At 39.8% G+C, this 11987-nt stretch overlaps 2 protein-coding genes across 6 annotated transcripts; both read right to left on the reverse strand.

The window, feature by feature from the left end:
• Positions 1 to 1195: 1195 nt before the first annotated feature.
• Positions 1196 to 6551, reverse strand: dhrs7b (dehydrogenase/reductase (SDR family) member 7B). Of its 4 annotated transcripts, none has more exons than XM_042394198.1 (8): positions 5263 to 5409; positions 4814 to 4876; positions 3672 to 3861; positions 3460 to 3578; positions 2465 to 2675; positions 2186 to 2278; positions 1949 to 2101; positions 1196 to 1594 (listed from the first exon to the last, which is right to left on the reverse strand). In XM_042394198.1, the coding sequence occupies exons 3-8, from the start codon at positions 3823 to 3825 to the stop codon at positions 1389 to 1391; spliced, it is 936 nt and encodes a 311-aa protein (XP_042250132.1). In that variant the 5' UTR covers positions 3826 to 3861; positions 4814 to 4876; positions 5263 to 5409; the 3' UTR covers positions 1196 to 1388. The 4 variants fall into 4 exon arrangements, with proteins under 4 accessions (XP_042250132.1, XP_042250133.1, XP_042250134.1 ...); XM_042394199.1 differs by having other exon boundaries at positions 4814 to 4898; XM_042394200.1 differs by lacking the exons at positions 4814 to 4876; positions 5263 to 5409 and adding an exon at positions 6147 to 6551.
• Positions 6552 to 7579: 1028 nt separating this feature from the next.
• On the reverse strand, positions 7580 to 11245 carry tmem11 (transmembrane protein 11). Of its 2 annotated transcripts, none has more exons than XM_042394202.1 (2): positions 11138 to 11245; positions 7580 to 8584 (listed from the first exon to the last, which is right to left on the reverse strand). In XM_042394202.1, the coding sequence occupies exon 2, from the start codon at positions 8575 to 8577 to the stop codon at positions 8068 to 8070; it is 510 nt and encodes a 169-aa protein (XP_042250136.1). In that variant the 5' UTR covers positions 8578 to 8584; positions 11138 to 11245; the 3' UTR covers positions 7580 to 8067. The 2 variants fall into 2 exon arrangements, with proteins under 2 accessions (XP_042250136.1, XP_042250135.1); XM_042394201.1 differs by lacking the exon at positions 11138 to 11245 and adding an exon at positions 10676 to 10824.
• Between the last annotated feature and the right edge of the window lie 742 nt (positions 11246 to 11987).

Below are 11987 nucleotides of genomic sequence, written 5' to 3' on the forward strand. Positions count from 1 at the left end.
ACCATTGTTTAATCAATAAGCTGAATGCTTCACTGTGTTTTATGTGTAAGACAACATCAGGCTTGACTTAAACATTGCTTTCCTAACTTTGTAAAACAAAATGTTACAAATAAATACATAGATATAAGTTAACTGAATTGTTATTTATTAAGATAACGGTAGCTGATGCTTGATCCAGCTATTTGAATCTGTATCGGACTGATATCTGATATCACTATCGGGATAATAGCATCTCTGGTTACAGCAAGCGACAGTAAAACAGGCATCAGTCACTGACCTGGAAGATAATATTTCTCAGACCTGATGGATAATATCAAACATGATGTTACAGCATGAATCACAGTTTGAGTGTTTAATCCATACACCAAATACCTGGTCATGTAAAGCCAACATCAAGGAGTCAGTGTGACATTTAAAAACAACCCATTTTTAAAAAGTGACTGTGAGGACAAACAGCTGAGCGGTTCGTCTTTGCTCACCTGGGACCTGTTTCACAAAGCGAGATTAGTTGGGCTTAACTCAGGTTTTCCGGTATCATGAAGCTGGCTCACTTACATCCATGCTTTTAACTGGGATAAATCACCATGGCAACTTATGCTGCAGAGGATCAGATCACAACAGCACTGTCAACACCCTGACCACTGACCAATCAGATCACTGGAAAAATAGTCATCAACAAGTAAAAAAGAGCAATATGTAGCAATTGGAAAACATTGTACTACTACAATCACCTGACAGATAAATGTTACTGGTTTCTGTGTTGCAGATTCAGATTTTACTCACAAAATATAACAATTAAAATATGATGCATTATTATTCATTAAACAGCATCATATAAAATAGTTAGAATTAAAAGCTCCACCTTGAACAGATGTTTAGTAAATTAAAGTACATTGCGCTAAGTCCTCTCTTTCACTCTTCACTTTAAACAAAAATTTGAATGTAGGACTTCTGCTTTTATTGTGCAGTATTAATAGTTTTACTATTAATAGCTCATAGTTTTACTTCAGAAAAAAAGCACTACCCCAAATCACTAAATCTGATAACCAGCTTCGTGATACCAGATATCAAGGACGGCCAATGTTAGGATCAGTGAAGCCAGCTCACCCGAAGAGAGCCAGACTGAGTTGAACTTGCTTCGTGATACAGGCCTCTGATCAATAATGAAAATAAACACCATCAGAACCTGTTACAATGTATTTACAAGTTTCTGGTTTATTTCACACAAGCTAGACTAGCAGCACAACAAAAAAAGCCAGTAAGCCAGTAAAAAGTGTTACTGAAGCGCTGCATGTATTCACATCTCGTGTCCATTCAGCCTCCGTGTGAAGCAGTCAGTTTCATGTTTTGATCTGTTTGCCAATGACACCCCCGTGAGCTGCCGGTCCTCACTCGTCTTTAGGTTTCCGCTCCTTGCGGGCGCGAGAGGCCATGAGCTTGAAAAAGAGTGCGGGCCACAGTGTGCGGAGGTAGATGGCCAGAGTGGGTAGAGGTCCTGCCAGAACGACATCTTTGCTCTTCTTACGGACTGCCCTCAGAATGGCCTGAGCCACATCAGTGGGGTCCCGGCCCATTGCTGTGGTCTTGTCCAAAACTGAAAGCAGCATTGCACAGACAAGAAACAATTAGCATCACTGATTTATTCCATTTGATCTCATTTCATCTTCTATTTAACTCAGTCTTTAAATCCTATTTATATGCCTTGTGTTTCCTTTATATCTTGTCTTAATGCCTTTTTATGTCTGATGTAAAGCACTTGGCATTACATTGTTGTTGAAAGGTACTTGCTAATGCTTTTTGTACACATCCATTGTTGTACAGTACAGTAAAAAAGCATTTGCCCCCTTCCTCACTTCCTCTACAGTTGCACATTCATCACACTTATTGATATTCTTGTCTTTCCTGTAAACACATTTACACACTTTTTTTTTTTTTTTTACAGCCTCACCTCCATACTTGGAGCCGTCACCTGTGACAGCGTTGACCGACAGGTTGGTTCGGATGTACCCAGGACTGATCACGGACACTGGAATCCCATAACAATCCGCCTCTGCCCGTAAGCAGTCGAAGTAGGCCTGGGTGGCGTGCTTAGAGGCTGCGTCTGTGTGCACAAACCAGAGTCCTGCTTCATTTCCAGTCAACATTTTTTTTCTTTGCTTTAATTAAATGAGTAAAGATAACTCACAAGCTGATCTGTAAGGAATGGCTATCTTGCCCTGGACACTGCTAATGACGACGATGTGGCCGCTGCGTCGGCGAACCATGGAGGGCAAGAGAGCTGCAAAGGGAGGAAAGAAAAATGTAAAATGTAAAATATTGTGCTTTCCTAGAAAAATCTGAAAATGTTGTTATTAGTTTATGTATTTCTGACTTTTTAACCCCTTACACTTCATCAACTACTCAGGTTCAGGTAATAAAAAAAGCTATTACACATTCAACAGTCCAGGCTGTGCTCTTCACTGACCTTGAGTGAGAGCAACAGGCCCAAAGTAATTTGTTTCCATAACGTCCCTCTGGACCGAAATGTGGGTATCCAGTATGTTGCCGCGGTAACTGATTCCTGCATTATTGATGAGGACGTCCACTTGTCCATAACACCTCAGGATCTCCTCTGAAGCTCTTTCCACTGAGTCTGTGTCTGCCAGGTCGAAGGTAACGGTGCTGGGAGTGTGAGTCTGGTGGTTGAACAGAGTGGAACAGTTATCTCACCTCTCGCTGCCTTTATGCGATACAATCATTGATCTACATCTGCTTTGAATATAACGCCAGCTGCCTTCAGGCTCCTCTGTGTCAGGAGAGGGGACTCCTCTGACATTGAAGTCACCTGGACCTTTATTTTAGTTTATTATATTGTTGTATTTCAGATTCATATTTTGATCATCTTTGGGGTACTGTACAGTATAAGCTGTTATCATATACATTGTGTAGATTATTCAGGTATCAATATTTAGTACACTCAATTCTGACATCCATGGACACAGAAATAGTCTATCTAGTTATTTTATATAATTAAGACTTGAATAGCATTTGTGTCTTTAATATTTTTACATTATTATTGGCTGCTGTAACATTAAAATTCCCTTTAGGGTTAATATCTATCTATCTATCTATCTATCTATCTATCTATCTATCTATCTATCTATCTATCTATCTATCTATCATTTTTGGAGCTTAAAAGTAATTGAAATAGTTAATGTGCAGTGTTGAGAGAGAAAATGTGTTTTCTCATGGTAAAAGGTGGCACTTCTCAGACACAAAAACTTTTTTGAATTTCCAAGTAGGAGTTATGATTAGTAATAAAACTACCTTGAGAAAATTTGATACTTGTTTTACTTCAAAAATTTGTTTTAAATTCAAAATTATATACAATAGTTGTTTTACAGTTGTAAAGTATATGGAAGACCATCAGCAGCCTAACTGGTCTATTCGGTCTGATACTGTATGAGTGTGTGCACACACCTGCCGCTGTGTGTCTGTTGAACTTGCTGTAAGCTCCTGAACAACCTGCTGCAGGCGGGTTGCATCTCGTCCACACAGCACGAGCCGTGCCCCTGCAGCGTGGAAGACCCGTGCACACTCTATAACACACAAAAAACACATAAAGCACAATGTCTTAGCACACAAACTGACACAGGTTACTATAAGGGTCTCCATGTAAGCTAGACACCGACCTTTCCCGAGTCCAGAGCTGGCTCCAGTGATGACAACCACGGTGTCCTGCAGACTGGTTCCCGCTCTGAGTCGGGCAAGTATCCGGTACAGCAGCAAGACCCCTACACTTGCTAAAGCCAGTGGCAGCAATCCTCCTCCCATGACACGCTCCATGGCTGACAGTCCCTCTCCCTGCTCCACACCAGCTACCTGCAGACACAAACTCACTGTTACAGAAGTCACTGTTAATCGCAGAAGACAGTATTCAAATCCATTGCTTTTGTATGGAGATGTCACTCAGCAAAGGTCTGCCTTTAACTGTTTAAAAGAACATTTACACCCAAAAGATAACTGTCCAATGAATTATGAGAACAGCCATCTCTGTTATCATACTTTGTCTGGGAATCAAACCATAAAAATTATGTTAAATTAGTCATTTATTAAGGAAATATAAACATTTGCTGGTTACAGCTATAAAAATGTCAAGTTCAGCGTTGTTTTATCAGCTTTGTATGATCATTAGGACGAATACATGAAGGTTTTTTATTACCTGAACATCACATTAAGGAGGCAATTTAAGTCATGATGACTCTGGTAACTTGTAATAAGCATTTCTCGTATTTTTTTTTGACATTTTAAATATATGATGATTAAAATATGTTAGTTGTAGTGCTACTCTTTTGTTGATAAAATGGCTTTGTGAGTTTTAAAAAAAAACCCATAAATGTGGCTTTCAACAAGTGTGACCTTGACTTGTGTGCTCTGAAAGCTTTCATGCTCTCATGCCAAGGGGATTGAGGATGTTTTAATGTCCCTGTTTAGTTAAGCCTCTTCCACTTGTTTCCAAATCACAAAACAAACAACAAGCATGGCAACAGTGACAAGTGCTACCATATGATGAACACCCCCCCCCCCCCCCACACACACACACACAGTCAGATGAGATGACAACATTTAAGAAGTATCAGGAATTTATCTTAAAGGAAACAGAATAAAGAATGCTCAGCAAATAATATGGCATTTAGTCAGTAACAAGTCTCTTGTACTATACTACTAATGGTGAGATTTTCATACCTTCTAGTTGTGTATTAAGGATCTAAGAGGTACATCGCAGCATAGAGAATTAATCAATTATAACAGTCTCCATTTCCTCTGTACTCACTTTTGATTTGTCCTTTAACAGGTGATTTTACCAGGTGGATACCCAACACCTGAGTAAACTGGACTGTATGAAAAAACAGAGGACACTGTGGGAAAAGACACAGCATCTTGCTGCATAAATGTGTGATTTATGAGAAAAAGTAATATTTATACTGAGCTGTGTGTTGTTTGAAACCATAAATATACACGTTTGCGTGCACCAGTTAGCACGTTTAGTGACGCATACCTGGCTTATGTTAATGACAGTGATAATATACATTCAATATAAAATATGTTAGATGTTAAAACCTTACTTACAACAAAACATGGTGTGCTTGACATGAGCTGTACAGGCAGGCTAGTAGAGAACTTACAACTCAGAAATGAATGGGGACGCTACTGCTAACGTTAGCTTCCACACAGTAACTAACTCATACACTAATGTTAGTTTATACAGTAGTTACAGCTCACCTGAGTAGTTATCTTGCCCTTCAACACAACAGCGTGGGTCGGTGTTTGTGGACAGTACCGTGCGGGTCTAACAAAACAGTACCCAACGACTGGAGTGGACTACCGGGGTCAGTCGTGTCTAGATGGTAACCCTGTATTTGCGAAACTCTCGCGAGATTTGTACGCGTTGTTCCTTCATTGTGCGCGTTGTTTGTCATTGTACAAATTAATTATATTTTATGATGTGACAACGCTGTGGTTAAGGTCTGGTTATGTTTAGACATAAAAAACACTTGGTTAGGGTTAGAGAAATGGTTTGAGTTAAAATGATAACTCTCGCGATATCTTTCGCAAATCTAGGGTTACTATCGAGATCTTTTTGTTCTCCGCAAGGACTTATGGGGGTTGAAGTTTTAATAAGCCTATGTGCTGAGTGGCACGTATGGGCTGGCAAGGACTGTTTAGCACGGTGCTTTGCTGCAAATTATCCGTAAATATTTGTCTAGGGTGTTTTTTTTTCCTGCAGAGGAAAATAAGCAGCAAAACCAGCTTAATTTTGAGCTTAAAACAATATTTTTCTTGAAACAGCTGAACTGTTACAAGGACAGACTGTTCTGAAAAAGCTACTGAAATATTCAGATCTAAATAAGACATGGGTGTGTCACAAGTGTTATTCCTTCTCTCATGGAAAAAGATGCATATGTCAATAGTCTGATTATTGATCATCACTGCAAATAGTTTTACACAGTTCTGTGGGCAAATCTTTGGATCACATTTCTCTCCAGGAGATGGTCTCATGTAGCCTATATCTGACTTTTATTCCAGGAAGCCTGAAAAGGACAACAGGAACATGAAAACAAAGATCTGGGAACAACTGGGGAAAAGAGGCTACACTGAATACTGACCTGTCATCCAGCCATCCTTGTGAATAATCTTTTTATGATGACTGGGCTATTCCTATGCCACCAGACCCAGCAGTGCTACTCTAAAATGGTGGATAAACAGCCAGTCCATCAATCAGTCCAACTCCTGTGTATCAGCACTGTTGTCAGAAGCTGTTCAGCTGACAGATAATTAGCCTGCTCTGGTCACAAATCAGCAATCTGATGAGGTTGTCTCAGGCTGTCCCTCTGAGCACTCATTCATCTGCTTCAGCATTTCTGTCTCCCCGTGTCAGGTCTGTTCATCCCATAAAGTAAATGTAAGGTGAGAGGCAATAGCAGCGGAAGGGTTTGCATACTCTGTGTGCAGGAATGCATTTAATTTTATAGTTTATCCTGTGGTTTTCCAGCACAGACACAAAAGCCATGTTAGAGGCAGCAGCCTAGGTCTCAGTTGTCTGAGGAGCTGCTGCTTTTTAACAGCACACAGCTGTTATGTAACAATACAGATTACTGCTGAGAGCACCATTTATGGAGGTAATTTATGGATCCTACAGTCAGGTGGGTGACATTTATCAATGTCAACAGTTGAACATTTCATAATAAATCAGTGTAAAACTTGTCATAAATCCTCCGTTTATGTCAGAAACTGCAGACAAAATATTGTGATGAAGTGAAGGCAAAACTTTAATGTTTGTGTGATTCATTCCTACCTATCAGAGCGGTCTGATGGCATAATGTGTGATGACACCATTTACTGAAACACCTCCAGAATTTTCAAACCTTTAAACTTACAGACTGATTTAATTTCTGACACTTTGAAGAACCTGTTGAGGGATTTACACCAAACTCATCTCTAGGGAACTCTTTATGAACAAACATACCTTAAAAAGATTTTAATTTGCTCATTTCCTGCTGTCACAGAAAAATGGGCATTGCAATGCATTTATTTTTCATATCTGAAATATTCAACTGAATACTGTTACACATCTCTTGTTCTGGCACAACTCATCCTTCACTTCATCTCATGACCAGTATTACCTCATCCTGGGACCCAAAATTTTAAAACTGCTGAACAGCACAAGCACCACTGGATAAACATAACATGTATGAATTTAGAATTTGCTGTGTGATTACTATTTGTAGTGTCAAAACGTGTCTATATTTAAATTTCTATTATCAGGGTATGACTCTATGTTAATGTAATATACATTTTGAGAAGCGTTTTACCTCTACATGTGTGAAAAGGGACTTTTGAAAAGTTAGTCTTTTTAGTGTGTCAACACAGGACATTGAGCCACAATCGCTGTCACACAAGATCTTACTTCCATTCTCTTGAACAAGAAAATCTACACGAACAGGACACAATCTCAAATAAGTTGCAGCTATTTGCTCTTTTCTGGACATCATGTAGAATCCATTTAATGAAAAAAAAAGTAAAATAAAATACAGAAAAGTGAGTTTAAAATATCCTAATGTTTAATGAAAGGGTGATGTACTGATCAGCAAGAAAGGGGTACAGTAAAACTACGAGGGAACGGGTAAAGAGCTTGGTACTCAAAAACATGTCTGTCCGTCTCAACCGCAACACGATTCAGTCCAGAGGAACTTCTGCCATACCCTTGTGCACGAGCTTCTTGTGTGTCAAGGATGCAGGTGGAGGGCACAGGGGAGGAGGCGCAAGGGTACTACAGAGACAAGTGTGCTGTTGTTGTCACATAGAGGTAAAGGAAATGTAAGGGAAAAAACAATTCCTTCTAGTTTTAACTATATCCCTCTGATCAAAGTTCAAAATAGAAGCACCCACCACGTGTGTGTGGAGCTAACTGCTGGGCCTGATCATGACTTCCCCTTCTCTTACATCTGGGGGTGGATAGGTTCTGTTTTTTTTTTCTTTGTTTTTTCCTTTTTCTCCGTGGGTTCTTAAATCCTCTTCAGAGCGCACTCATACCGCATAGAGTTCGTAGATCTTCTTGGCGCAATACGCCAGGGCAGCCAGTGCTATCGTATTATGGAGTCTCTTTCTGTGGATGTCATCCCTGCGTACCAATACCACGGGCGTGGAGGAGGTCAGCGTATGCAGGGGCAGCCGCGAGAGTTTTTGGCTGTCATATTCCACCTGGTACTTGCAGCAGGGGTCAAACTGCCATGAAATCCCGTAGAGGGCAGCACAGGCAACACTGAGGGCGCCAGCAGGCAACGCCACGTAGCGCGAGTATTCAGCGGGCAGTGAAAGTGGCGTCAGGAGGCAAGCGGCACCTGACAACACAGCCGTCTTGTGCAGGCAGTTGCCCACTGTAATCCAACGGGCCGTCTCATCTCCGATCCGTGTGGGCTCAATAACAATGTATTTATACTGGGCCTCCAGTGCCTGCTCCAGCTCATACTCAAACTGGTCCTGCGCATTCTCGCCGTTGTAGATCTCGTGTACAATGTAGCAGTCTGTCGCCGCCATCACTCCCCTGTGCAGAGACAGAAAAACAGGCATGGAAACTGTGAGAGAAAGGATAGGGAGTAGACTCAATACGTCTACGACCTTCAACACCAACCTACCCACTTTTTGTAGATACATCACTTTTGTCTGAAATAGGCAAGAAGACAAACATTCCCAGCTGGTTATTATATCTAAATAATTTCCTAATCAATTCTCCAAGTGGTTAACAATATCACAACACATCATCTGTAACATAAATGATATATTTGGTTTTAGTAAATACAACAACAAAACAACATAACGTGTGTTATCTGCTTCTATGAACACAATGCAAGATTTAAAATTAAATTGTTTATATCCATATCAACTACAGGAATACATGACTATAATTGTAATGTGTATATTGTGTATATTGCATGGAGATTTTACAGCAGTATGATTTCAATTTATATGTATTCCAACAACAGCTTTGGGAATTCCCAATTGTTATGATTTAACCTCATTTTACATGAATGTGTCCTACATCATGTGTATGCATATTAATTGTTTGATGTGTATACTGGGGCTGACATTTCAACTGTGAAATGTCAAAATTACCAAATGGCAATCACAAGTTTTCTGGGCTAAAAAGGGAAGTCTGAAAAATTTTTTGACCAGTAGCTCTAAAACCTCCACATGAAACACAGCATGAACTTTTTGAAACATTCCTCTCTGGCAAGAGGCTGAGGTCTGTCAAGACCAAAACCTCACGCCACAAGAACAGTTTCTTCCTGCCTGTGGCTGGCCTGATAAACAAGGCCTCAAACTCCACTGACACAGACTCTATCCCTCCCATGGACATTACACATTATATTAACGTAAAACCCCATAATATCATATTTGCACATCTGTGATCTTTTCTTCTGACACGGTGCATTACATTAACGCAACTTGTATTATTATTATTTACATGTAATAATATACTGTTTACTCCTGGTCAATATTTTGTACTTTTAATTTCATGCTCTTCCATTTAAAATTTAAACCTGTAGCAGCTCTCCTCGGAATATATTTGACACATTTTCATTGTATTTTTTCTTTTTTTTGGATTATTTAGATTTACTTAAATTTGTGTATATTTTTGACTTTTATACATCACAACACCAAAGCAAATTCCTTGTATGTGCAAACCTACTTGGCAATAAACCTGATTCTGATATGTAAAGCTGAGACAAACAACCATTTGATATTTCAGTTTGACAAATAAATTACAATAATTAGTTGATGATTGAAATAATTCTGTCAGTATTTTTTGTCTGTAAATGGATTTTTCTTCATCTTAATTGTATATTTTCTCTAAAGGAGACAAACAAATGCATTTGTGTGTGTGTGTGTATCAATGTCAACACTATGAGGCCTTCCAGTGCAGCTTGACAAGTAAATTACAATAATTAACTGATAATTGAAATAATTTTCTGTCTTAACACATCTGTAAGTGGGTTTTTCTTCTTCTGAAATGTATATTTTCTCTGAAGGAGACAAATGTCAACACTCTGAGGCCTTCCAGTGCAGGTTGACAAGCAAACACAAAGCTCCACTCGGCTTCAAAGACAGCGTGTTATTGGCTGAAGGAATAAAGGATTTTAAGGCGTTTTGGACACTCAATAAAAGGTTTGTAGGGTGACCGAGCAAAGGGACATGATGTGTCGGTTAGATAAGGCTCGCTCACTCGCTTGCATGGCAGAAAGTTGGAGGACTGGCCGGGTAACTTGAGGAGCGTTTTACTTTCAGAGCAGGTCGACAAACACTCAGCGTAGCTAGTAAAGTGAAGCAAGTGAGTCGTCTGCAACAATGCACGATTAAAAGCAACTTTACGCACAAGTTGTCGGCTGGTGTGAAACAACCAAAACATCACATGAGCTGCTCGTTTGATTCCTGGCTAATAACGTCAGCTAGCTGTGCACGTTAGCCAGCTAATGTTAGCTAACCATGGGATAAAATTCACCCTTGTCGTGCTCGCCATTTAACTTTAAGGCCGACACCATATGCATGTTTGGGATCTAGCGAGCGGTGACATCGACCAAACGATGTATCACATTAAAACATTGTCGTTTAACGGACAAGATGTACAGTAACTGACCTCTCCCTGCTTACTGGGACACCGCGCCTCCTTCCCAGCGACGCCATGTTGGAGATACAAACTGTGATTGCAGCTGACGTATGACAGCGCACAGCCTTGCGGGTAATGTAGTAGTTCCAGCGGCGTCGACGCATCGCTTGGACGCGATCACGCACTACATTTCCCAAGATGCTATGCAGTCAGGGTACCTGCCTTCACGTATTTTATAATAGCGCAGTGAAGTTTGAGAGGTCAGACCGTACAGATGTAAATAATGAAATGAATGAACGCAAGTATGTAAGAAAAAACAGTTAAACAAGTAATTATATAGGAACTGGTCAAATAAATTCAGGAGACATTTATATATTTAAATAATTAACTGTGCAAGTAGACACAGCTAAGTCAGTTACACAATATTGTATACAGTATATAATAAAGTGTCATAATATGTCGTTTTGTGACAAGACAGGTGTTTTTAGTTACCCATAATGTGCCGTCGCGTGCTCTGTCCCTGTGTCCTCGTGCGGCTGCCTGTCCGCGTGCTGTAACCTGAAGCCCTTTGGATGTTACAACTATATAATGGCCACGTTCAGGAGTGTGAGATCAGCTGAAACCAAATGCGACGCCAGTGACAGCAATTGTAACAGCTTTACGATACAGGGAGTTAAATGACGCATCCGTGACGTATCAATACAGAGACGATCAATAAAGAATATTGGCGATGCTGTCTTTGAAACTGTGTATTTTGAATGGTGTTTAAACCGGGTCGCTCGACTTGTGTAGCAACTTCAGAAGAGCATATTCAAAGATCCCCTCCAGACATGTTTTAAGATGTTTATAATATACTTTAAATAATAATGTGTGTCTGATATGGTTTATCCACAGAAAAGTTCAATTATCTTGTTAAAATCCTTAAAATTACATCTACTCCTTCTCCCTCATTAAAAAAAATCCAGTATCTATAAATGTGCAAATATTGTTTATTTCTGAAGTTTTCCTGCTGGACACAAGATGTCTCCTACTTCAATGTAAAGTCACTTCTCAGTGTTTGTGCACTGTAGGCTTCAAGTTTCCACATCACCTGTGTGTAAATTGAACATCGGATCAGATGGCTCCAAACTATTTGTGATGTCATAAATCATGCTTGTAGGCCCACTCGTTAAAATTTGATTTTCAATGAGCACAGAGAAACTTTCCACATTAGCAGATGAATGTGAAAACAGCCTTCTAGTGTCAAACTCTGCACATACATCATTCTGCACAGTGAAGCTCAAACATCCAAGTGAAGTAACAATATACGAAACAAATTTTTGAGTGGAGGTTGACTTTAATG

Source organism: Thunnus maccoyii, chromosome 18 (genome assembly GCF_910596095.1).
Source record: "Thunnus maccoyii chromosome 18, fThuMac1.1, whole genome shotgun sequence".
NCBI classification, from domain to species: Eukaryota; Metazoa; Chordata; class Actinopteri; order Scombriformes; family Scombridae; genus Thunnus; species Thunnus maccoyii.

Coding starts and splice junctions, on each gene's coding strand:
- dhrs7b (XM_042394200.1), bottom strand. CDS start 3,825: ATGGAGCGTGTCATGGGAGGAGGATTGCTGCCACTGGCTTTAGCAAGT. Junction 2,676..3,459: donor CAACAGACACACAGCGGCAG/GTGTGTGCACAC, acceptor TTCAACCACCAG/ACTCACACTCCCAGCACCGT. Junction 2,102..2,185: donor CATTCCTTACAGATCAGCTT/GTGAGTTATCTT, acceptor TTGTGCACACAG/ACGCAGCCTCTAAGCACGCC.
- tmem11 (XM_042394201.1), bottom strand. CDS start 10,809: ATGCGTCGACGCCGCTGGAACTACTACATTACCCGCAAGGCTGTGCGC. Junction 8,585..10,675: donor GTCCCAGTAAGCAGGGAGAG/GTCAGTTACTGT, acceptor GTCTCTGCACAG/GGGAGTGATGGCGGCGACAG.